Source organism: Lepisosteus oculatus, chromosome 13 (assembly GCF_040954835.1).
Source record: "Lepisosteus oculatus isolate fLepOcu1 chromosome 13, fLepOcu1.hap2, whole genome shotgun sequence".
NCBI lineage: Eukaryota > Metazoa > Chordata > Actinopteri > Semionotiformes > Lepisosteidae > Lepisosteus > Lepisosteus oculatus.
This window is the reverse complement of record NC_090708.1, coordinates 1,734,838-1,760,095: the sequence shown is the minus strand read 5'-3', so window position 1 is coordinate 1,760,095 and position 25,258 is coordinate 1,734,838. Positions and strand designations below refer to the sequence as shown.

The 25,258-nt window shown below is 51.0% G+C and overlaps 1 protein-coding gene across 7 annotated transcripts in view; it reads right to left on the bottom strand.

Moving 5' to 3' along the window:
- The window catches only part of usp13 (ubiquitin specific peptidase 13), a 31,905-nt gene that overhangs the window by 5,021 nt on the left and 1,626 nt on the right, over positions 1–25,258 (bottom strand). The window contains exons 2-20 of one of the 7 annotated variants that reach the window (XM_015360753.2): positions 22,404–22,529; positions 20,045–20,105; positions 18,595–18,719; positions 16,978–17,120; positions 16,146–16,330; positions 15,801–15,895; positions 15,314–15,501; positions 14,856–14,927; positions 14,346–14,451; positions 13,625–13,750; positions 12,092–12,245; positions 11,161–11,335; positions 10,272–10,360; positions 8,600–8,722; positions 6,794–6,820; positions 5,888–6,031; positions 4,524–4,565; positions 2,627–2,787; positions 985–1,147 (exon numbers count right to left, since the gene is read on the bottom strand). In XM_015360753.2, coding sequence (XP_015216239.2) covers positions 985–1,147; positions 2,627–2,787; positions 4,524–4,565; positions 5,888–6,031; positions 6,794–6,820; positions 8,600–8,722; positions 10,272–10,360; positions 11,161–11,335; positions 12,092–12,245; positions 13,625–13,750; positions 14,346–14,451; positions 14,856–14,927; positions 15,314–15,501; positions 15,801–15,895; positions 16,146–16,330; positions 16,978–17,120; positions 18,595–18,719; positions 20,045–20,105; positions 22,404–22,529 — 2,305 coding nt within the window. The remainder of the gene's footprint in view (positions 1–984; positions 1,148–2,626; positions 2,788–4,523; positions 4,566–5,887; positions 6,032–6,793; positions 6,821–8,599; positions 8,723–10,271; positions 10,361–11,160; positions 11,336–12,091; positions 12,246–13,624; positions 13,751–14,345; positions 14,452–14,855; positions 14,928–15,313; positions 15,502–15,800; positions 15,896–16,145; positions 16,331–16,977; positions 17,121–18,594; positions 18,720–20,044; positions 20,106–22,403; positions 22,530–25,258) is intronic. The other 6 variants (XM_015360754.2, XM_006637409.3, XM_015360756.2 and 3 more) reach the window with 6 other exon arrangements.

Below are 25,258 nucleotides of genomic sequence, written 5' to 3'. Positions count from 1 at the left end.
AAATCTAAGAGCAAAGGCCTAGTGTGCATTTTATCGCCATCATCTTCTGCCTTTACTGATGGATAAAGAGGGTCTCCTGAAGATTCTTCCCTGAAATTCCAACTTGTTCCTGCAAACTGCATTGATTTCATCTTGGAGGGGGTAGTCCTGTGTGTGGTGAATCGGTAGGCACGTGGTTTTTAAATATTTTAACACACTGTAACGCCACAGTCGAGAAAACAAATGACAAGAAAAGGGCAAGTTGATTGGCCTCTTGATTGGCCTCTCTTTCTGTCCCCTGCTCCCGCCTCTCACTCCTCCTCCCTCCCAGCCTTTGTTCTCCTGCTACTTTACCTTTGCCTACTGCCCTGTCTCTCTCACACCGGAAGAAGGCTCCATGGCCGAAACGTTGTGTTCTCTTTCTTCTTTTTTCAGCATGGAATAAACCTATTACTTGTTCCTTTGCAGCTTACGCATGCTGACGCAGCTCCCCAAGTTTCTGTTCTACTGCTTTTGTTGACCCAACAGTTTACATCTACTTTAATTGGCTCGTACTAGTATACTGTACAATATGAACAGAACATCCATTGATTTAAGTTCTACACTTTTAACTAGCCTAACAGTTATTTAATTGCTTTCCCACATTATCCTAAAGATGAATGTCATCAATGACCTTAAGTTGAATAAACCATCTTTTTCAAGCTCAGTTTTTTCCATTTTGTATTCATGTTTTTACAAAGAGCCTGGCCAGGTCTTTGGGAAGTTCTTTTGTCGCTGCTATAGTATTGGCTAATCAATAGTGCAGTTAGCCGGGCATCTCCTGCAATCCTGATTGTGCTGAATGGACCAGTGTGTGTCTGAGTATTCAAGGGTGCTGGAGCACAAGGGGAGGGAGTGTGAAGAAAGAGCCGAAGGTCCGGAGCTGGACCCCTGGGTCAGGGGGAGACTGCTCTGGCTTGAGGCAGCGTCCGTGTCCTGCCCAGCTCCAGAGAGACGTGTACTCACGTCCAGGCCCGTCTCGGACCCGCGGGCCCGCGGGCTCTGCGCCGGAGGAGGCTTCTGCGGCGCTGTTGCCCTCCGCGTCCGCGACGCCCGAGACAGGCTCGCTCTCCTCCTCGCTCTCGGGGTGGGTGAAGATCCAGTCCAGCGCTCTCTCCAGGTTGTTGTTCTGCAACACATTTCCCAAACCGGTCACATGGGCCGGACGTGTGGCCTCAGACCCGCACACACCGCAACAACACCTTCACTGTGGACACATGAACACATTGCTTACAGCGCAAGCTTTCTATGGGCTCCCCGAGATCGTACAGGACCACCAGCCCCAGCAGTGACGGGGACCTGGCTCAGCCCCAGCTCAGTTTTCTGTACTTACACAGGTCCTGTGAAGCTGCAGACTCCCTCTCGGACACAGAGCTATTATTGGAACGACTACCAGCCTCCTGCAGCCTCACACCTCTCAATAACACCTTAGACAGAGCTTTTTACACGAATTGCAGACACAGACCTCAGAATACAGGGTGAACACATGCAGAATTTGACAATGGTGGTCGTCCTGTGAAAACGTCTGCCAGAATGCTGCATGACCAGGAAGCATGTTCCTAAATACTGTCTTCACGCCACTACAGCATCCTAGATACAAAACACGGTCTCACGCCGTCCTTCAGGGGTTTGTGTACTCCTGCTGTTTAACAGACGTGGTGCAGTGAGAGCAACAAGACTCTTGCCTCGGTGCACAGCGCGTTTCTAGCCTGTGCCAAGAGGCACATGATTCACCAAACACCCGCTGTTGCACAAGACTTTTTTCTTTTTCGTTCTTGAGTAAACCTTTCCAACGCCTTCGGGGGGAGCTATACTCCAGATACGCTAGCGCTGTGATTGAGGCAGCTTGGGTTCACTGACTCACTTGAGCAGGCGCGTGGTCTAGGGTGGAACAGTGACCCAGCTGGAAATACATATCCATGGTCTGATGGCATTTAGACGAAGGTTTCACATTTCACGCACAGCAGACTCAGGTCTGATAAAGGAGCAGGACGGCACAGGAGCTGGAGGCTTTCAAAGCAAAGCGTCTACTGTTTTTGTAGAAGAAACACCGACCTCGATATCCAACAATTGGAATGATTACTAACACCTCCTGCATCTTACAGATAAAATATGGAATGACCTTCTCTTCTGGAAAAACCTCCTTACTTGCTGAATGACAAACCCCAATCTTTAGATTACTTGAACAACGAATACAGCCAGGAACACTGATACGTATATACTGTATGCATCTGAAGCAAAGATGATGTTTACTTTTAACAACACACAATATTGCATAGTATACATGAATATGTGTTACTGTTAGTTCCTTGATTAGAAAGGCTTAAAAAAACAATATTGCTATAGTTTGCTTGTATTCTTAAAAACCAGCTATACTGATATTGTTAGCCCACCTGAAGCCTATGATACCAATAGTAAGGTGACTATTACCTGCTAGAAGCACAGAGCATAAATATTCCTATGCACATTTCTACTACACTTACACCTCAGGTACACAAGAGCTGCAGCTCATTCACAAAGGACAGTTCAGAAGTGCGAGAGGAGTGGGCGTGTTTTAGGTGGGCGCGAGCCGGGCTCGAGGGAGGGCGGCACAGCGGGCGAGACGTACCGTGGCCCCCAGTGCCTGGACCGTCTGGCGCCGGGAGAAGCCCATGGAGGTCAGGATGGCGATGCTCTCCTCCGGGGGCTGGCTGTCCATCCCGGAGGTCAGGCTCGACCCCCCGGTCCCAGGGTCCCCGAACGAGGGCAGGGCCAAGGGCTCTGCGAAATCTGGAGGGGGGAGAGAGGAGGAAGGGCTGAGCCCAGTTAAACAGACGGGCCCGCGGAGCGCGCCGACCCAGGATCCTTCCGGAATGCGGCTGCCAGACCTCGGCCTGATGAAGGGTGTCTCACATGGAGGGTGGAGCACAGGGAGGTTATAAACAGACACACATTTCTCATGACTACAATCAGGCCACACGCAGGTTATTTCATCAGCATCATGGAAGATCCGATAAGAGATCACTTTATTGGCCATTTACAGTTTCTTGCATTAGGAATCTGCTGCTGCTCAAGCGCGTGAACACAAGTGCACCAGCACACAGGCCCACAGGGCACAAGCAACAAGCACGTGGCCCCTCACTGAAAAAAGGAATTAAAAAGGAACAAAATGTTCCTGAATCCTAGGAGTGAATCAGTGTGCCTATTTATCCCCCCCAAAAAAGCTACAATTACCTTTCTACTCATATCTTTAACAGCATAAAAAAACGTATTGAAAAAGAAGATTTTAGTAAAACTACTAAGCTATATTCAACCCGATTTTAACGTCATTCTTAACCTTTTGTATCCCTTTGGTTTCTATCTTTTTGGGTAACATCGGAGCATGCAGACATACGAGGTCTCACAATCAAACAGGATTGCCTTTTTAATTCTGCATAACCACAGAACCTAAACTATTTTTGCGATCGCTCTACACACTGACAAGCCTACTGAAGACTTTTGGCAGAACGACCAGTTAGCTTTGCTTGCTATAGAAATAACCCAACACTGTATTTAAAGACAAAATAAAGCAAACATTCATTCCAGGACCTGACTTCTGAACACAACATAAGCAGGAAACAGTAGAATGAACTGGTGTTTTAACAATGGGAAAACAGAAACTCATATGTCACAATGGCTTCAACAGAAACAGGGGAGAGGGGTAGGCTGGTTGACAGTGCAGTGCACCTGTTACAGGCAGCTGCCCCTCTCATACCTGATACTCTCAGAAATCTACCATTCTGCTAAACCCAATGATAAGGACTGAGAGGCTTGAACACACACAGGACAGGAGAGGACATCCCCCCAGGAAAGTATCTGGGCGCAGTGAGCCCCGTTTGTCAAAGGAGTGTGAATTCAGAACCCATAAGGACCAGGTACACCAGGGTGAACCTAAGCAGGCCCAGGCTGACGGGGGACCGATTCATGCACTATGAGCACATATTGACTGCTGGCGCACTTTACAAGGCCTGACCCGTGCAGGTGGCGTCTGCAGCTCTACACTGGGAACAGACGAACGACGGACAGGATATGGAGTTCATGAATAGCGAAAAAAGATCAGATTTCAATGGAAAAAGCTGCTTTATCAACTTCTAGCGCACAATAATCTTTTGAAAAAAAATGCATGCAGTCTTGAGAACCTCAAAGCATAACAGTCATATTCAATCTATTCTATACGGTGCACGTACATTTATAATAAAGAAGTAAGTGTTTCAGTCCAGAGGTTTAGAACCTGTGCTAAAAGAGTCTGCTATGGACTATGGGAAACTGTTCTCAGGGGACTAGAAGACACCCTCTACGTTTTGGTGCCAGGGGTTTGCGTTCTGGAGTGCCGAGGTGATTGGAGCTCACTGTCGGGTGTGGAAATGCCCACTTCCCAAATGTGCACTTCCCGAGCTCCGCGGACACAAAAGACAGATGGGTCTGACGGCCCGAGGTCCCACAGAGACGAGTGTGCGTCTTGGTAAACAAAGGGTTAATCTACTTACCCTGCTGCGGATTACTTCCGGCGTTTCTGTTACCGTTGCCTTCTACGAATGAAAACGAAAACCATATTTTTCTTACAGTGGTTTCAAGAGACCAAGCTGTCTCCCTCTCTCTCTCTTTCCTCCTGATCAACCTCTTTTTCACATGCACTCCTTCTGGTAAAGTAATAACTCATTGACTGTACTGGGAACCCCACTGCATAGCACTGGTCCTCGAGCGCCTCTTTAAATCATCGGCTGAAGACCTATGAAAATCGTTCAAATAGACCAGTTAAGCCAACGACCAGCTCCATTAGCAAACGTGGCACAGCACTCCAGGACTGGAGCTGTCTGGCCTGAGCTGGGGCCATGTGTCCATTGTCAATCAACACAATCAGGGCTGCACCTGGCATCACCATGGGAAAGAAATGCAACAGCACAGCAGTTTTTCACTGAAAGCACTCATGCCTTGCCCCTTCCTTCAGTGCGTACAAAACCGCTCGTCTCGCGCCTCTGCTGAACGAGTAACATTTTGAATACAGCCCCCCACCTCCACGTTAAGCCGTCAGTTTGCAGAAAAGCTGCTATTCAGAAAGCAATTCTTTCTTTGAAGACTGATGACTCCACGAAAACGGGCCCCTGTACAAACCACAGGGTTGCAAACCAATCACAGGGCCCAGGATAGCCTGGCTACTCTTCCATAACAGATTCCATATGTGGGTCTTATTAGAATGGGGCAATGAGGCACAGGACTCTTACAGAACATGAATTGGTGGGGACTAATAAAGCCTTGTTTACCTTATTCAAAGTACATAAGCACTATTACGTATGGAGGTTTGCACTTACAGTAAACCTTCTAGACTTTAATAGGGCACAAGGAAACGTGCGCTGAGGTGCTGGTGCTGGGCGCTGCAGTGAGCAGCAGGTGTGTGAATGAGAGCAGCACTCCCAGGCAGGGAGACTGCAGCCCATTCTCAGCACAGGAGCTGTGCAGTCGAGTCCTGGGAAGAAAACCAGTCCAGCCCACAGGTGCCGGAAGGGACTCCTGTCCAGTGACTGGTGACCCCTGTCCTGATGCCACGACTCCCTTTCGTTTTGCGAGCTGCACATGAGCTGTGCACTTATTCCCTATCTTCTGCAAAAACCCAGCCCCGCCCTCTGGGTGGTGCGGACCAGTGGCTCAGTCAGGCAAGAGGTCACCCTCCGAGAATCCCGATGGACAGGGCCGGACAGTGGCCACACCACCTGCCACCCCGCACCCCTGAGACACCCGAGAGCCACACAGGCTCCAGCCCAACACTGCTCCTCCTGAGCCCTGGTGAACCCAGGAGACTCTTTCCTTGTGTCTACTCTCTTTACTCGGGAGAATGGCGGAGGTGGCGCCTTACCAGGCTCCTCCATGTGGGCTATGATCCAGTTGAAGGCCATCTCAGCCCCCATGTTTCCTGTGTAGTAAACCGCTTTCCGGCAGGCCTCCAGAGGGAAGCCCATCTCTGCCAGCTGCATCACCGAGGACTCGTCGATCTCCGGAGCTGAGGAGCACATGGAGACACATTACTGACCACAGCTGACCACACAGCCACCAGCCTGCGCCCCTACTGACCACAACTGACCACACAGCCACCAGCCTGCACACCTACTGACCACAACTGACCACACAGCCACCAGCCTGCACACCTACTGACCACAACTGACCACACAGCCACCAGCCTGCACACCTACTGACCACAGCTGACCACACAGCCACCAGCCTGCACACCTACTGACCACAACTGACCACACAGCCACCAGCCTGCACACCTACTGACCACAACTGACCACACAGCCACCAGCCTGCACACCTACTGACCACAACTGACCACACAGCCACCAGCCTGCACACAACTGACCACAACTGACCACACAGCCACCAGCCTGCACACCTACTGACCACAGCTGACCACACAGCCACCAGCCTGGACTTCTACTGACCACAGCTGACCACACAGCCACCAGCCTGCACACCTGCAAAAGGCCTGACTTGTCTACCAGCCTGTCACCTGCAGTTTCAGTAACTTTAATGCCATCGATCGCCATAAACTAACCGACACTCCACAGCACAGGCTTCTGCACGCCGATGTTTAATAACGATTTGTTAAAGTAAGCTGGGAACCGTGTTTAAACATGCAGCCCTTTGCTCGATACTCCACAGTTACACCATGCGTGGAGAAGGTCCGCGTGATAATGACCATGGCAGAAACGACAAGAGACCACTCTACAAGCACAGACACCCGGAGACAGAGGGGAATACTTACAGTCCATGAGATGGCTCATGGAGTGATCTGCAAGGGAAGAGGCAGAGACACAGACATGAGAGCTGTGAGGTGGAATCTGAATTCACAACATCTGGCCACAGCTGCGGGGGGGCTGACCAGCTTTAAGAGCAGCGCCAGTCATGCCTGCAGCGCCCGCCTGGCAAGGGGTTCGTTCTCAGTGTTTCGGGCCAATTCTGAGCTGTTCCCCAGCAGGGGAGCCATAATGGCCATAATGCAGAATAATCACTATAATTAAAAATGAAAGTATTTAAGGTTTGAATATTCTATTTTTATTCAAGCTTCCTTTCAATGACTGCTTAATTAAAATGCAGTATTAAAATGATTTCACATTGCCCTTCCTGCTAGATCTGTCACCATAATAAGCTTTTAAAATAGTTGATAAATAAGACAAGAATAAGAACAATTACAGATGTGGACTGCTGTGCAAAATCCTTACATGTTTTGCCTTGTTCTATTCTTGTCAAGAATTCTTTAGAATTCTATTCTTTTCTTATTGTTCTCAGTGTTTTTCCTTCTTTGTGAAGAAATTTTAGAGATCTCCGACTGAAATATTAACCATTTTGTTTTAATCTTACAGTTCATTCTGATGGATGTTGTACAAAATGTGGCCTTTTAACTCTCTGGGTGTGCAGAGAGAAACGGATGATGTTACTTGTTAAGGAGTGCTTGAGACTTGTAGTGCGATAATCGAGTGTGATGGACGAAAACAATGTTTTAATGTGGCTGTGCATGTACAGTTCACCTTGAGTTGCTGTGATCAGTGATCAATTTTGATTATTCTGGTCAATATGAAATAAACTTTGCCAAATGCCAAGACTGATTTCTTATCACCCAAACCGAGATGTTCCAAGAGTAAAAAAACACGCTAGCAGAGGTTTTGAGTAAATTTCTGATGCTTGCAACCTAGACGCGTGTAAGATGTGCAAGACATTTGCACACCAGGATGTATTTATCTTGCTTTTAATGAAATGAAAGGTAGGCTATTTGGTGAACAGCTGCTTCCTACAAAAGCAATGCTTTTTCCCTTTTTTGCTGCCCTACTTTAAAGGAAGACAAATGGACAAAAATCACTACACTGGCAAATTGTGATTTATGAGCACAGGTAATCTTCCGGTGTGAAGTACACTGGGGGGAGAGAGTCGTAGATTAATATAGGCCATGGTGCATGTGTGATAACAGTTCCACTATTTCCATTCGCTACAGTAATAATACTCTATAAAGGGTCAGAGAAAAAGGGTTCAAAAGAACAGCACCCACAGAGGAGCAACGCAGATCTTCCACAAAAAAACAATTCACACACCAGGAACCGTGTTTTAAGGAAGAAACTCAACATTTGAAAGTAAAAAACATGAGCCTTATAACTGAAAATGCATGGAAAATACCCTCTCCCTCCCCCCCCATTAGTAAACCATTTTCTCACCACTTTACCCAACTCAGAGTCAAGGGGGGAGCCGGAGCCTATCCCAGCAAGCACCAGGCGCAAGGCAGGGTACGCCCTGGAGCCGGAGCCTATCCCAGCAAGCACCAGGCGCAAGGACAGGACACCAGCTCATCTCAGAGCACAAACAGACACAAGAAACCAATTAACCTCCCAGTAAGTCTTTGGATTGTGGGAGGAAACCCACATGAACACGGGGAGAACATGCAAACTCCACACAGACAGCACCTCAGGTCCAGAACTGAACCCTGGGCCCCAGCACTGCGAGGCAGCAACGCTGACCCCTGCCGCCTCTAACATAACCCCCCGAGGAAGAGACCGAGACGCGGGCGCCCGTGGGGCCGTACCTCTGGGGTCGTCAGGAATGACGATGGGCGGCGCCAGGTCGGGCAGCTCCTCCTCCCCCGGCCGCAGGCCAGCGGCACGGAGGTGCGAGATGTCCAGCAGGTCCGGCACGTCGATGGACAGGTCTGGGGGCCGGGACAGCAGGAGCGCATGAGGACCGCTGCCTCACCGCCCAGCGGAGGCAGCGAGAAGCGAGCGCCGGGGCCGCGCGGGGACTCCTGCCTGGCGTGGGCCGGGCTCTAACGCACGCCGCGCGGGAAGAGCTGTGCGGTTTTCTCCCGCTGCTGGATTCTTACCGCGGGGCATGCCGTCACGGCCCAGACCCGGCTGGCCTGTCGCCAGCTCAGGACTGAGCAGGCGAGAGAACGGCAGGGCCTCCTGAGTCTTCAATGGCTTAGCAATTCAGCTGAAAACTGTTCATAACACGCGACATAACTGAAGTTATAAACTTAAAAAAAAACCCCGAGGCAGACACGTGCTGGATCAGGCCGAGGCAGAGCAGAGTGAAAGCCCAGCAGGTGACAAACAAGGTGTAGGTGAGGAAGGAACGCTGCTGGACAGGGATCAACACAACCTTGAACATATGTGAAGAGCAGTGAAAATGCACCTGATCCCCAGTTCGCTGGGCCCTGCCAAAGCACAGAATCGGTGAACAGGCAGATACTGCCCTCTGGTGGAAAACTGCAGCAACAAGTTCAAATTTCAAAGATCTTTAACTGATTCATGACTGACGAATGACAGTGTTGATTAAAAATTCGCAACAAGGGCATTTATTGTTATTAACAATCATATCTGATAGGGCACTCAGGCTGTAACAAGAGCCAATCACAAACTGAGCTTTATTGATTTTACAACCTGTTCCCCAGATGGGTGCTGTGATACTGTTATGTGTGGAAATACCAGGATAATGTTTCTTACTTTGGGGAAGGTACAGCATGTATTTCTGTGTCCAGCTTGTGGTCACTGAGCCTGTCCTCTTCGGGGAACCAGGTCTACCTGTGTCCAGTCTCCGGACTGTGACCAGGCTGTGGTTACTGATCTTGTACTTTGTTAGTCACAGGTACAATATTTTAATGTTTTCATAAAAAAAGCTCTAATACTCAAGCCACATTCAATACCTTCTTCCTAATTAGGATACAGGGATCATTTAAGAAGTATTAATTAACTTAAAGGAAGATTGGCAAAGAAACGCTGCACTACAAAGCAGGGCTGTAAGACCAGAGAGCCACAGAATTTCCGCTTTTCACTCCAAATTAAATAACACTTGAGATAATCATCTCAAGTGAACATGCTTATAGCTTTTAAAACTATCTTACAGCTGCTAACTTAAAAAAAATTAACTTGATTAAACATTCGGGTTTTTGCCTTGAGCACTCAGTTACTTAATTGCTCTAATTACATAAATCTTATCAGGGCTTTCCAGAAAATGGTGCAGCCTGTTCAGGGGAGGAGTCTGACCCTTTAGGCTGTAAACGGTCCATAAATTTTACTTCAAACAATTCTGAAAGGAAATACCAGCAAAGGTATTAATAGCAGGTGAAAATCTCAGCTTCACTAAAAAACACAGGGAATGAATAAAAACGAAAGCAAACACCAGAATTATTTTCCTGTGATAAGACATGCCTTTATGTTTTCATCAGGATACATCACAGCTTTTAAAGAAGCAGCACTCACCTACTTTTTTAGGCACCCAGTCCACCCCAAAAGTGAATTTCTTAATCTGTACGACCAGGTACAGGGGGAAGGACGCGAAGCGGGACGTCCTGTGGGGAGCAAAGCACAGGTGAGGAGACCGGGCAGCGGACGGCGTGCGACACTCGAGCGGCGAGGGAGAAGCTGGACATGGCGGCTGAACGCACAGCTCGCGCTCTGCTCCCGGGCTCCGGACACGGGCGTCAGAGTCCACAGTGAGACGCGAAGCAGGGCACACGGGAGGGAACCGCAGAGGAACACATTTACAGACCCAGACCAGGCGGCACTTCCTCACGCTAAAGGTTGTGGGGGTGTGGAACACTCCACCTGGCCCCATGTTGTCAATCTTATAGGACCTTTCTTCCCCTCCCCTCCCCAGTCAAGAAAGCTGTATGCTGTCTTTCGAGCTTACGAATAACAGCGAGAACAAAATAAGCTGGGTTCAGAGGCAGATGGATGGGTAAATTTATGATGTCCACCACCTAGTTTGGATTTGACAATGATTTCTTTACATCTCGGCCCCCAGCACTGACTCCTGTCCCCACATGGGGAGAAGCCGCCGTCCTCTCGGGACACGCTGAAGGCACCACAGAGACTTGACTTTCAGAAAGGGAGAAATGGCGTCGACTGGAGGAGGGGTGCGTCCCTCACTGATGATGTCACAAGCCCCGCCCCGGCAGCACTGAGGCATCTTGGGAATGCAGCCACACAGGGACAGGACACAGGCTTGAACCCATAACGCTTAACCTGCCCTCAGAGGTGCGAGTGCCTTAAAGGCTGAGCCACTGGGGGGAGTGTAATGGGACCGTTTTTAAAAGGACAGGGAACTGGGTAGTTAGGTCGGACACAGCCTGACACAGCCCACTCTTACTTGATTCCCGCGGACTTGGCCTGCAGGGCTGAGCTCCAGAAGTCGGCGACGTTCTCTGGCTCCGTGAAGGCCTGCAGACAGGCGCTGAAGGGGATCCTGGCTCGCACCCGCTCTGGGGGGGGCCTCCGGCCCTCCTCCGCCTCCTGCCGCCTGGACTCGTAGCTGATCAGCTCCTCTGCAGGGCGAGACGAGCCCACACTGAGGCCTCCACCCCAACACAGCGCCCAGCCAGCCAGCCAGCCAGCCAGCCTCGCCTCTCTGCCCAGCAGCCTGAGGAGGTCTGCACTGATCGCCCGTATAACCTCGGAACTCTCCATTACTACACACACGACTGCTCACAGCCAATCACAGGACAGGACGAGGGGCTCACTGCTCTGGCTCGGCACCGCTCCACCACGTGAGCTACCCAAAGCCCTGACAGCCTCACACGCAAGGGGCAAATCATCCCACACAGCACTCTAGGACCATACTGCCGACTCACTGCACAAGTGACACACTGCCACTGGATCAGGGCAGATCTTGGTCAAAAGGCGAAATAAGATTAAAATCTGCACAGAGCAGATGCACATATGAGTCTCTTTCTCAGTTCCATGCAAATTTGCACTGGTTTACAAGCGACGTACTAAACCGAAACAAACGTGTACTCTATATACAAACGTAGGGAAGCCCAGCTGTTAGTGCGGAGGTTAGCATACGTATATCCCACCAGCATATCGAGCCTCCACTTATTGACGTGTGCGGCTGACGCTTTTATGTGGCCACCAGTACAGCTGGGCGTTTTGTTGCAGCAATCCGAATGCAGGACTTTAATCCAGGTGGTGCGCTGATGCCGCGCCCTTAAATTCGAACCCACGCCCCTCTGGCCCGGAGCCCTGCACACGACCAGCTCCATCAGAGCGGACAGGGCAAGAAGAGCTGCCCCTGCGCTTACCCTTGTTGGTAGCGGCCTCCAGGGGGGCAGGCAGCTGCATGAGGTAGTCCACCCTCTGCGTGTAGCGGACCTTGCGGGTCTGGCAGCACTGGACCCTCTCCTCCACCAGGAACCGGAAGACGTCGCTGGGATTCTCCGAGCCCTCGCTGTTCCTCTGCGGAAGACGCAGACACACACGCACACACATGGGCACGCACTGCGCGAGAGACCGGCCCCGTCAACAGCGGGGTTCCGGGTTCGAGAACAAGGTCCGCCCGTGCGGGTCACCCAGGACTACCCACTGAGCTCAACCCTTCACGGCCTGGCTCTGCTGTAACGGCCCCTAGCTTCTCCAGGACTGCTGGCCGCATGACTCACTGGTCGTTCCTGCCAACGGTGCCGCAGGATGAATTTCATTACCGTTTACAAATCGCGGCAGGGGAATAAAACAAAACCGCGTCTAATTTTGTCAACAAACCTGCTGCAAACAAGGCGAAAGACATTCAGGAGTTCTGAAGTTTAAATAAAGATTTAAAACAAGTGCAAAGTAATTCAATCCTCCTTACACACCACTTCAAGAGGCAGGGTGCTATTTCTTGCACAGAAGCTCCTGGGAGAAGTCAAAGATTAAAATAGACTTGGGCGAGGCCATTTAGCATCTTTTATACCTTTAATACTCCACCTCACAAAAACAGCACCTCAGGACACTGGAAATTAACTGCAGCGGAAGCTGACATGTCTTTACTTCAAGGGCCAGAGGCCATATAACTCTAACTGAAGGAGCAGCTTGAGAACAGCTTTCCGCAGGGGCTCTCTTCGTTCCTAAGGGGCTACAGGAATTTCAGTCATGTATTTGCTCCAGGGAGGCTGGGATATACTTGAGACTGCTGGCCAGCCACAGAGGGGCAACTTGCAGAGTAAGGGAAGCTCGCTAGAGAGCTCTTCTGGGCGTGCTCGGATGTTCCCTTGTGGCTGTCCCTGGTCAACTCCTCTGAATGGGAACGAGGAAAAACAATGTCCCCACGCATCTCCAGAGAACAGGCCCCGCTAAAAGCAATCCACACTTTCTTTCTGCTTTGCCACATCATCTGCTTCGTGTAAGATCTAAGTTGCAGTTTTTTTGCAGAGTTAATTTAACACGGGGGGGAAAAAACAAGCTACGTTTTTCCGTCTTTTCAATTCCCCCATTGCGTCAACCGCCTATTTAATTTAATCGGCTGATGCTTCTATCCCAAGCGACTTACGTCTGTACCCGTTTATACGGCTGGGTTGTTAGCTGGTGCCATTCTGGTGAAGTGTCTTACTCAAGAGAACAGCGGTTCAGAGCCTCAACCTCCTGACCACACTGCTGCCCCAGGGACTCTGCCCAGTACCAGTGTCATCAGGACGCCGATTGCATTGGTTACAGATAACAGGTCTTACGAAGGAAGACGAGATCTGCAAGGTCTTTCACTCCGCCACACGTCGGACATAAAGAGCCTCTTTCCTCCGTGTCACCCAGCAGGTGTGGCGGGCCTGGCTGCTGGGGGAGGGATGGCGTCGGGCTGTACAGACCTCCACTTGGTTGATCACGTGCAGGAAGAACTCCTGGGCGTCCTGCTGCCTGCTGGAGGAGAACTCCACGTGGCCCCTGCTGACCAGGGCTTTGAACATCCTGGGGGAGATCCCTCGCTGCTGGGGCTGGAACAGGACCCGGGTGTGAGAATCCTCAGCACTGCGAGGCGCGAGCAACACAACATGCAAGACTCAGTCTGCCTCTCTCCGTCTCCCTCGCCACGCCGAGCGCACAGCTCCGATGCAATGCCAAGCCTTCAAGCACATCATGATGCCACAGTTATTCAATCCAGCAGTCCAACATACAGGCAATTAAACGTTAGACAGCATATTATCCACGCAGAGGAGTGCGGATGACATGACGCCTAATTACTGAATTCCTTATTACCTGCTCCCCGTCAACAAAACACTCACTGTTGCTGCAATACAAATGTTCCTGTCTGGACTCGATCGCAGTAAACAAACAGCTCACCGCCACGGTTCCGCGGCTCTGGGTTCGAGGACATGTGCGAGGACACAGTCCTGCTCGGGTGCGCTTGCATCAGGGCCGTGCCCACTCCCGACTCCGCCCCACCGCCCGTGATGTCATCGTCTCCGATGACATCACCACCTCATTTCTAATTCTCCCCCCTTCCATCTGGGGCAGCCGCCATTGCAGTGCAGCCAGAGTCACAGACAAAGCCAGCGCGAGCCCTCACCCACATGTCACGCTGCGGCTCACCCAGACGAATACCTTGCGCTCTTCCTTCATCACCTGTTCAATCAGCTCAGATTTCACTGGAGGCTTGGAGTACTGGCCTGACAGGAGACCGTGTCCCAGCTTGGCCCTGCGCACCAAACACACAATGTGGGGCTTTAGCACAACTCGTGACACCGTCTCTGGTTTACAGCACAGGACCCGGCCTGTAGATGAGCCGAAACTACTCAACATCATGACACGCACCGGCGGGCCACAGGGGATGTGGGAACACAGGGACGAGCATATCTCAAAATGTGGTTTCATTTCTCTCCAAAGGATCCTGCCTTCTGCTGTGACCCCTTTGTACCCAATAGGATCACGCAGGGCCGAATGTCGCCACCAACCGCAGAGGGGAGGTTATGGGAGGGATGAACACCAATCGCCTCCTTTGAGGTGGAGCTCGTTCTAATATGGCACCACTCGGTAAAATGCCATACCCCGTTAATTCTATTGCAATCAATTGTGCGTATCCCATCTCATGCAAAAACTTACATCTGTGTGCTGAAATCCTGCGTGGGATCCAGGGGCGAGTAGTCAAATATCCTCTGAATGTTTCCCACAAACCTGCAGATCCAGAGGTGCAGAGAGCAGTGTGAATCTAGCTTACATGGGGCATTTCTAGACACATGCAATCCAGTCGCAACCCATTACACTTAACCAAACCCTGACCTGTCATTCTAATTACAATCTCCACGCCAGCACTGCGCTCCTCAACCCTAAAGATCAGAGCGCCACGTCTCAAGCAAGGGAAATCTGGAGTCTTAAAGGCATCGAGCCCCGTCCACCCAGAGGAGCGACCCTGATGACGATAAACAAGCAGTTCTGGTGCTTCTGCGGCTGGCTGGCCTGCTCAAACCAGATTTACTGTGTGAAGGTTTCAGCAGTGCCACTAATAACAGGAGGCCATCCCCTGTGACGGCAGCGGCGTGCTCCGGCCCCTAGGTACTCACGCCCTCTGGAACTCTGGGATGCTGAAGAGGACCTGCATGGTGGTGCTCAGGTAGCAGCTGCTGCCCAGGTTCTTGATGCCCGTGTAGCCAGACCCATACACGGGCTTCAGCTTCAAGCCCGACTCCTGGATCACTTCCCACTCGCTGATCCGCGGCTTCGCCTTGCTGTCCGGGAGGCCGTTCTCCGTCTGCAAGGAAGGAGGAGACTTCCTTGTGTTTTACAGGACTTGCAAGACCCCTTTTACCCGTGATGCAAGGAAATAATCTTCAGGGGAAAAAAAAAACAGTCCTGCTAAAAGCTCACAAGTATCCATGAGCTTCAAGATTCCTGTCCTCTGATACCAACAACCAGTCTCTGGTTTCTAATAAGCTGATCTTCAAGGTGCAGCTTGGACACATTTCATGTACTGTATGCACAGCAGGACAGACAGAACTGCATTCGTAACTTCAACCGCTCACCAGAAACTGACGTCAAAGAAAAGCTCACCTTTTGCATCTGAAGCATGTCTATTCCAAAGTGAGCTAAATGTTCTGCTAAGTATGGGTCCAGTACAGCCTCCTCCTCATCGAATGAATACACATCTACAAAGAGAACAGCCACATCTTGGAGCCACAGGTCTTGCCCTTTGGAGGGGTAGGAGCAACGTGCTGCACATGCACTAAAAATATGCACGGAGCCCTCTTACAGGCTTATGAAAGTTACTTTTTGCCCCGACGACAGAACAACACAACGAGGTTCTAAGACACCCTTCAAACAGACAAGGTGCCTTCTTCAGAAGCAGACTTTTGCAGAAGCGTGCTAATCTCGGCGGGCCTGTCCGGCCACACTGACCTCCGCCGTCGGGGGTGAGGGTGCCCAGCTTGACGGCCAGCGGGTAGTGGGTTTCGCGGTAGTGCTCCAGCGCGTGGCCGTTGCCCCCGCTGCCATCGAAGAACCACCTCCCACAGTGCACCGCTCCATCCGTGAGGTTGAGCCACAGGTTCTCGCGCAGCTCACACCTGGCGCACTTCCAGCCGCTGTGGGGGGGGCGGTTTACCCCAGCAGCCAGCAGAGAACAGGGAAAGAGGACAAGACACAGAGTCACTGCAGCCGACAGGCTCTTTACACTGCCTTCACCTTTAATCCTTAAAGCAAAACAATTCTCAGGGTTAAAGCAATATTTATGACTGAAAACAAAGCTGGCTAACAGACAGATCGCATGTAAACAGCCAGAGGCAAAGTATGCACATTGGGCACATTACATCAGGCATGTAGCTTAGTTTACAGAGGACATGCAGGAAGACGAAAGCTGCAGTCTGTGACTTTCCTACAGTACTGCCCTGGATTCTCACGAGGGCTCGCCGGCCTCCGGCTCCGGGACACACTTTCATCTGGCGCCAGGCCAGGCAATGTTCCGCGCCCTCCCACTCGTGAGCGCCCAGCGGGCCCCTTCACGAAACCACCCTCTCCCACCGGCTGTTCCAGCGCCCGGACGGGCCCAGGTGCCTCAGGGAGACTGCTTCAGTCAGAAACAGGACGCTGAGGGATTTCAATAAACTCCTCTTTACGAGGCGTCACCGCGGGCCCCCCCCAGCGCTGCGACTCTGCGCTGGAACAGGGAGCCATGCGTCCCGAGAGCTCTCCCTTTCTCGTCCTGTGGGACGCGTCCGTCCTCTGGAGCTACCTGGGGGGGATCCGGACGCTGTTGTCCAGCTGCTTGAGGTTCCTGGCGTGCCTGGACACCTGGATCTCGTCCTCCCAGGAGTCCGGTTCCTGTTTCCTGTACGGCGACGGGGAGCTGAGCACAGCGTCACAGGCTATCGTCACCTGGAAGGAGACGGAGGAGTCTCATGCAAGGGCATCCTACCGGGAAAGTGCCAGCCAGCCTGGCGTCCGTCACACGCGCCAGACCAGAGGGAACCTGTAACCCTGTCAGTTGCCAGAAAGAGGGTGTTCGCGCCCAGGGACAGTTCTCTCTCTCGCTTTGGTTCTATCCAATAGAAAGCCAACGTCAGCCTCCACCTACGCTGGTAAACCGGCCGAGAACAAGCCCTCGCTGACAACAGCGACCTGGAGCCCCGCCTGACTGGTGCAACGGGAGGGAAATTAGACCTCTGGTAAGGGCGGCACAGCCTTGCTTCTGCTGGGACTTGAACTCGAGACACTTCCAGCTTTCCTTTGACATGTCTGGGTCAGTAGTGCTCCCTCACTTCATTTGGGGGGGGGGAAGAGGCTCATGTGTGATTTAATGACCTCCCCCAGGTCTGTCAGTATCACTCGCTGCACTTTGACCGAGTGCTCCCAGGAGTCGTCCCAAGAAAACATGCAAACCTGCATTTTAGTATTGCAAATTCCTTGTGTTTATATAGCGCCTTTCACCCCAAAGGTTCCCACACTAGGTCACATGCAGGAGGGACCCACTTCAGCCCCTGAGGAGAAGCCCACCAGGGTGACGCACAGCAGGGGCCGGAGTGAGAAACTGCGGCACCGGCTGAGTTCAGGAGAAACGTTTAGGCCCAGAGTCACTTACAACTCAGGATTCATGCCCAGCGATAATCCTGTGCTCCCACTAGAGGGAGCCACTGGTGTCCCTCTGCCCTGCAGTGTGGCTCACTGCCACCTGGCCTCCAGGGTCAGAATGAGTAGTTGTGCCAAGTCTTGAGTTGAAGTTGAACATAAAAACCATGACACAGAAACTGAACCTTCAGATTTTTTTTTTTAAATAAGAAAGTGTGTGAACCACAGGGCCATATACTATATAATATAACGATTAACTATGAATAACAATAAGCCCTAATGGATTTGTACATGCATTGTGGCTGTGTTTGTTTAAGTCTACAGCGTTCCAGCCTTGGTCGCCACTGCAGGGTAGGGTTAGAAAAGGCTCCCTGCAGGGAGACGTGCTGTAGATGTAGATGTGAGCACTTAGTGATAGCTACATAGACTGTAGCCATCACTAAGGGGTGAAGAAACTGAATCACACCCTGAGGGAGTCGCGGGGAGCGACAGGCCAGCCCACCCTGGGCTTCCTCCTCCACAGGGAGGTCCCGTCCACTCTCACTGCTTTTCCATCTACCAGCTGCAAATCCAGCACAACGGCGTTCCACACGAGGGCGACACTTGACCCAGAACCAGACACCGCCTTGTTTCTATACAGAAAAGCCAGTGATCTCCCCATGCTCTGCTGGAAGTCGGTGGGTTTCTCCTATATTGCCTTGATAAGTGAACATGCAGCACACTCTGACCTGCAGGGAGCTCTCCGCATGCGCGACAGACAGACGTCATCACCACACTCACTGACCAGCGCTGGCAGCTCCTCAATATTGGGCAAAGGGATCTCGAAGTGGTCTGGGAATATGACAAGTTTGGCCTCGTCCTCGTATTCGTAATCGTCTCCGTTAAAATCGCAGCTGAGGTCTACGTCCTCTTTAAAAAGACAAAAGATGATGAATACATTCAGCCAGGGACACAGGATTGCGCAACGGACAGGACAGGGAAGTAAACAGGGGAGAGGAGCCAGCTGGGAGCCCGCAGCATCTGAACCCTCCCTGCTCAAACCCCAGCCTGAAACCCGAGACCGGCAGCGCAGTGCAGCACTTTGACTGAACACAAGAGGCGCAGGTTTCAACAGGGGGTCCAATGGGCCGGGACACTTTGGAAACACAACCGGCCAGCGAATCCCTTCCTGCCTGTGTTTTGCTGGCGTGCCTGAGGCTCCCGAGCTGCGCCGCTGTGATCAGATCGCAGCTGAAGCTGGGCTGAGTCGCGACTGTGGCACCAGCGGAGCAGCCAGAGGCCTGCGCCTGCTTGCCCGGACATGGCAGGAAGGGGAACGGGATGTGTTTAGCACAGGCACTCGACCGGACACAGATCAGGACGTCTGCGCTCGGCGGGCACATCCAAACAGGGTTCGATCGGCTCTGCGGCGCTGAGTCACCGCCTCTATCGAGAGGGCCAAGTCAGCCGATAGACGCTCCAGATGAACACAGCCTGCGCTTCTGTGGGCTTAGTGATGGGGGGGGCGGGCCTGGACACCCAATAGCCTCTCTTCCTCGAGGAAGAAAGGGAGACTGTGTTGTTAATTTGAGCTGCAGTCAGCAGAGCGGATGCCATCTGGCCCGAGTCGCTCATGTCACCCAACCAAGACCAGCGTGTCAGCTGGGATTGACAGGAGCCAGCAGCTGGGGGGGCGGCAGGGGCCCGGGGACGGCCCACTGTAAACCAACCCCTCTGCCAGGGAGGGAGGGGCCCCGGCTGGGCATGTGTCGCTTTTAGATACAGAACACCTACCAACTAGATACACCAAATAATCGGGCTATATTTAGCCACGAAGCCAAAGGGAAAAGGGGGGCAGTCGTCCCTTAACATGGGAATCCAGCGCTTTGGCACACAGGGCCAGCGAGACGCATCCCGGCCTCTGCCCCACAGAGCCACCTGTTGTGTACAAACAGCCCCAGCGCGCCGCCCTGCCTGCTGCCCCCGGCCCCTCTTCAGATCCCACTCCCCCGGCGGCAGGAGGTCCGGTTCGGGATCCTTTCCCCCACCCGACCTCCTGTTCGGGGCTGTGTGATTGACTCCCGAGTATTTCAGGAACGAGAGAACTCTTCTCCAGACTTCATCGCCCCGTTTGAGCTACCACGGTATTTAAGTTGGAGCACAGACACAGGAGAACTGTGATTCTGGCCCCTCAGCTGCCCTGAAGAGACTGTCTCCCTCAGGTGAGGGTTTAGTGTCTGAAAGGACAATCTTACCTAAAAACACTTTCCCGTTCTGTCTCCGTGGCACCGCGCCTCCCGAGGCTCCTGGGTCTTTCTGTGTCGGGGCAGAACGGAAAGGAAATCAGACCACTTTTAAACAGCACAAACTCCTGAAGCCACTTCTGAACTGCTGAACCCCTGCTGTGGGACGTACAAATACAACAGCTGCAAAACACCAAGCACAGACCCGAGCGGGCACAGACCCGAGCGGGCACAGACGCTGCCTTATCTGGCTTCTCTGGGCTTTGAAAAGCTGTTGGATCTGCACGTCAGCACCGGGAGCTCAGGCCCCCTCCGGACTGCCCTTCCAAAGCGTCTGGAAAGATCTGCAGATCCAGGTCGTGGGAAAGGGAAAGACCTCCAACAGGAGGCCAAGCACCACAAAGCACAAGCCGTGTTTGTGCGGGGTTGCACTCGCAAGGCGGCCAGGGGAGTTTAGGACAATATATTTATATATATATTAAATATTTATGTATATTTATTTTAGAAGTTCAACCGGCTATGAAGAAAATTATCCTTGGTTTCACCTGACTCTTCCATTGATGTGTGACAACAGCCACAGTGAGACTGCGCCTTAGCTCACATTTCCCTTACAAGCCTTACCACAGCTCAGCCAGTGTATCCAGGTGCAGTGGCAGGCCGTGTGCTGGGTCTAGAGGGGCGTGCAAGGCAAGCCAGTACAGGAGAAATGTGCCAGTTAGCAAAGCAACATCATCATAAGGCTGACTACAGGCAGAAAGAGACACTGGCAGCGCCTGCCGGCTTTCATTTCATTGCCTTGGCCATGAGCTCCCTCCAGCCCTCAGTCCTCCAACACTAAGGAAGACACCTGGTGCTGGAACATGCCGACGCCAATACGGACAGCGAAGAAGGCAGTTTCTGTTAGCTGCTCTAGCCCACAAAATGCGAGAGATCGTCGGGTACCACAGGAGAGGCATCTTATGCTTTATGCCTGCTAGTTGCAAGACTTCCTTTAAAAGAAAGCTCTGTACCTCACTATTTGCAAGTCCTGTTCCTTTTAAGAGTAATCCAATTTCAAACAACCCAATTACGAGCTTATGACTCCTAATGCAGAGCAGATCGAACCATTCCAACTGCTCTACAGTCTTGCGCGTGAAGATAATACCAGGTACTGAATATTTCACGCGCGCAGCGTTGTTTTCACAGAGAAAGGCGCGTGGAGGCGAGAGTCTTTTGCGTCTTAGACTCACTGGCCACAATATCCGCTGTCAATCGAACAGACTCTTTTGGCGGCTGAAAAGGCCTGACTGGGCCTGAGCGGTTTCGAGGAGATGGAGACAGACGGTCATCTCCTTCTCTGGGCAGAACTCCTGCTGGACAAGGGCAGGGCACGATGCGTGCCGGACCTCCGCTGAAAGTAACCCTGCCTCCGGAACAGGCAGGGGCTGGGCTGGAAACGTTTCCCGGGGCTCGCCACGTCTGGGTCGAGCCATCTCTGTTGCAAGCTGAGGCCCAGCCCGTCATCGAAGGGGATCCGAATATCTGGTCCACTTAGAGCACCAGCTTCCCTGCCACGCCACAGCAAGGGACTGTAGCGCCCAATGTTGACCTCAGAGCCCGGACTGCTGCACCTGGGCGGAGCGTGGGGCCAGACGTCTCCCGGGACATCCCACACCCATCCTACCCCCTCCGAACGGGAAAGAGGCTCCAACGTCCCCCAGTTTTAGAAATATCCCCCAAAAATGACTAAAATATTAACAAACACTAAAAATGAAGACAAACACTGGCTTGAAATGCAATCGCCGCAGCTCCAGACGTAACGTGTTTTATGTTACGACTCTCCCAAAATAAGCTCCCAGTGACCTGAGCAGAACTGAGGTCGCACCGAGGAGACAACGGAATATTCCATTTCTTGCGGGAGAATGGATACGTTGAATTGAGCAACATCTATACATCCCGTGCTGAATGTGTGAAGGTGCTTTCCGTCTTTCTGAAACGGCACAGACGTAATCGATTTTATGAAGAGATTGGACAGAAAACGCTAAAAAACTAATCTAGGACACCCCCTGTTTTTCCCCCATGATGGACTTGTCTTCTGTGTAAAGTGCCAAATCGGTTTTCCATGTACTGACAGCCTATCCTAGACCACCACCTGCACAGTTACACAGGGTTACTGGGGGACAAACACTGGGCCCCACGACACCATCTGGAAGCACATCAATTAACCCGGATGACAGCAATCAACTTTTTCTTAGACAACAGCAAAAGCTGTCCAGTCATAGCTGCTTTGTATTTATGCAGAAGTATAAATACTAAATAAAATTTATTTATTTTAATTAATTAAAATTAAAATGAGTACAACAGAAAAAAGGTTTTGTTTTCCCCTTCTTACCTCTTTGATCGTGCGCTTCAGATGCATGTACACACACTGCCCGGTTTTGCGATAATGCCTCTCGACGTGTTCCCTGCCAAAGCCCAGAAATGTGTTCATGCACACATACAGGCCTCCTTCAGACTCCTAGAGGGAAAAACAGGAACAGACCCACTGTCATACTTTTTTACTTTCTGTACGACACATTTTTAACTGAAATACTTAGGTTTAAAAAATTGTCGCTGGATTGTCTGACAGATGTGACGGTCCTGGACTGGTGTGATGACTCTCCGTCATTCAGGATGTCCCTCAGAGCCCATTTCCCGGTTCCTCTGTGCTAATTGAAGCCGAATCTCATTCTTCTCTCACAGACGGGTGGCAGAGAGCCGATCTCATCACTCAAAAAGGGCACGAACGTATCTGTCATGTTCCTGAATTAGTTAAAATCACGTCTATTTATATAAACTCTCAATCAAATCATTCTGTCACTTTTACTCAAAAACTGAAAACTGGACACCTGGCAATATTGTGAAATTAAATCACTTGAGCTCAGAACTTCATTATCCTGAGGAGCAATACAACTCAAACAATCAGCAAACTGCTCTTTATTGAACGTGCACGTGGCATTACGCTTGTGCCCAACAAACTCCAGGATTTTGTCGGATTGTCGTGTTTCTCCACTGTGTGTCAGTATACGTCACACAGAGCAGCACAAGCCAGAGGAAAATCACACCATGGAGTAATCGCCATAATATGGATTTCACACTGAAAAGCTCAAGCGTCTCCGTTCTCCTCTGTTGCTCAAAGACAGGCTGAATTCGGTTTGCTCCCCTCCCTGGAGTGTTTGTGACTACAGGGGGGGGGTTCCTGGCCACCAGAGTCACAGCAGCTGACATCACTGGGCTATTGCAGCACATGGCTGACACCTGAGAGCTGGTACACAAGCCTGAGCTACCCAGGCCACCAGGCCAGACCCTGGATGGGCTGTCTCACACCACAGGAGAGCAGGGGAGGAACCCGCAGGGACCGGCACTGTGCTGAGCCCAGCTCGGGGTCTCAGCCCGCCCGTCCGCCATGCCAGCGTGGGCCCGGCTTTCTTCCGTTAGCCCCTGCCCCTCTTCAGATACCCTCCATCCAGTGGAAAACCGCAGAGCAGCGGCGCAGCGATGGCCTGAGACGGTAGAGCAGCCATGACTGCACAGACTGTGACGCTCTCGCCCGGCTCCCTCTGTCTTCCGGGAGACAAGCGAATCGGGGGATTTCACCACTACTTTCAGAAGTCAGAAAACACGGCCCGTGCTCGTTCAGCGAGCAGGTTCAGCTCATAGTGCAACGTGCTTTGAAGTAGATTTCGAAAACCCTACTGGTTAAATCCAGAGCAAAAGTTTACAATCCCCAAAAAGCAGACTTCGAAGGGGACAGGTCGAGAGAAGTAAAACGGGCGAAGACACGAAGCCGGTGGAGAGCGCGTGGCAAGAGCCGAGAGAGATTCTGCTTCAAGCACAGAACTCAATCTCTCCCGGAACTGGAGAAAGAGCCAAAAAATGACATCCCATCCCGAAAGATTCAACAAATGGCTTAGAAAAATAAAGGAAAAGAATGTGCTCTGAGAAACAATTAAAAAAACAACAGGATCTAGCTAAGGTAAGGCAGCACAATCAATTGCAAACACATGGGTAAAAGGATATTAGAAAGGCCAAGAGAGAATTGAAAAGAATATTCTAATGGAAGCTAAAAAGTAAAAGGTGAATAAAGAGCTCCTTCAGTGTTACAGCAGGTAAAGAAATGTCAAGGATGAAGTAAAATATACCCGAGACAATAATAGGAAACTTCTAGACAGGGGCTGATGTAATTTAATTTCTATCCCTTTATTTTATTCTGTTGATGCAGATTTTTGCACATAACCTGTTACCTTGTTGTTGTTTTGCACATTGCCTGTTATTGTTTTTTGCACACTGCCTGTTGTCTCTGTCTTTCTTTTGCTACACAATTGTATTGTTGTTGTTGTTGTTTTTCTCTTTGTACTACTTATGTCCGAGAGCTAGCTAAATAGCATTTCGTTATACCATATACCATGTATATGAGTGTAATGACAATAAACTTGAAACTTGAACTTGAAACTTGATGTACTAAATGAGCATTTCATTCAAGTATTCACTGAAGAAGACGTCAACAACAGGCCTCCGGCAGCGGAAGGACAAAGGTCTGTACTGCAGCGTAGCACACATCCCTCAGAGGGTGACAAACACTGACTCGGGGAAATTACTGACCACCACACCCAGCACCCGGCACATGAAACGTTACGGAAATGGTTTCAGAACGAAAGGAGAGGATCACCTGTCTAGAAATCAGATTGTAATAAACAGTCAACACAGATTTATAAGAAAGACCAACTGTTTAGTTTGGCACTTAACCTCCTGGAATCTGGAACCTGTCTCGCCTCTGTCTCTTCATCAGCAGCTTAAGGCCACTGAGAAGCGGAGACGTCGGTGTTGTCAAACCTTAATTCAATCAATTCAGCCATTTTCCATGTAGCAGAGCTACAGCCATTTCCAACTTCAATATCAGAGTGGGGAAACTCACAGTTCCACTCAGGTGCACCCATTCAGGTTTCACTGGTCGCTTTTCAAGATGTCTGCTGGGTTGACTTCATCGATAAATTTTCAGATGGACGATGAATGAAAACTCATAACACTTAGCTCAGAGTCAGCTGACATGCAAAGAAACTTTGCTGAGTTAGACAGTAAATGTGCCTCATTCTGCAGAGGAATATGTATCAGAGATTTAAGTGCCTAAATCATTCTAGAAATAAAACAGTCCTCCTGTTATAAAACAGAAAAGTGTGCCTGACCAACTCTTTTCCAGAGGGCTGGATG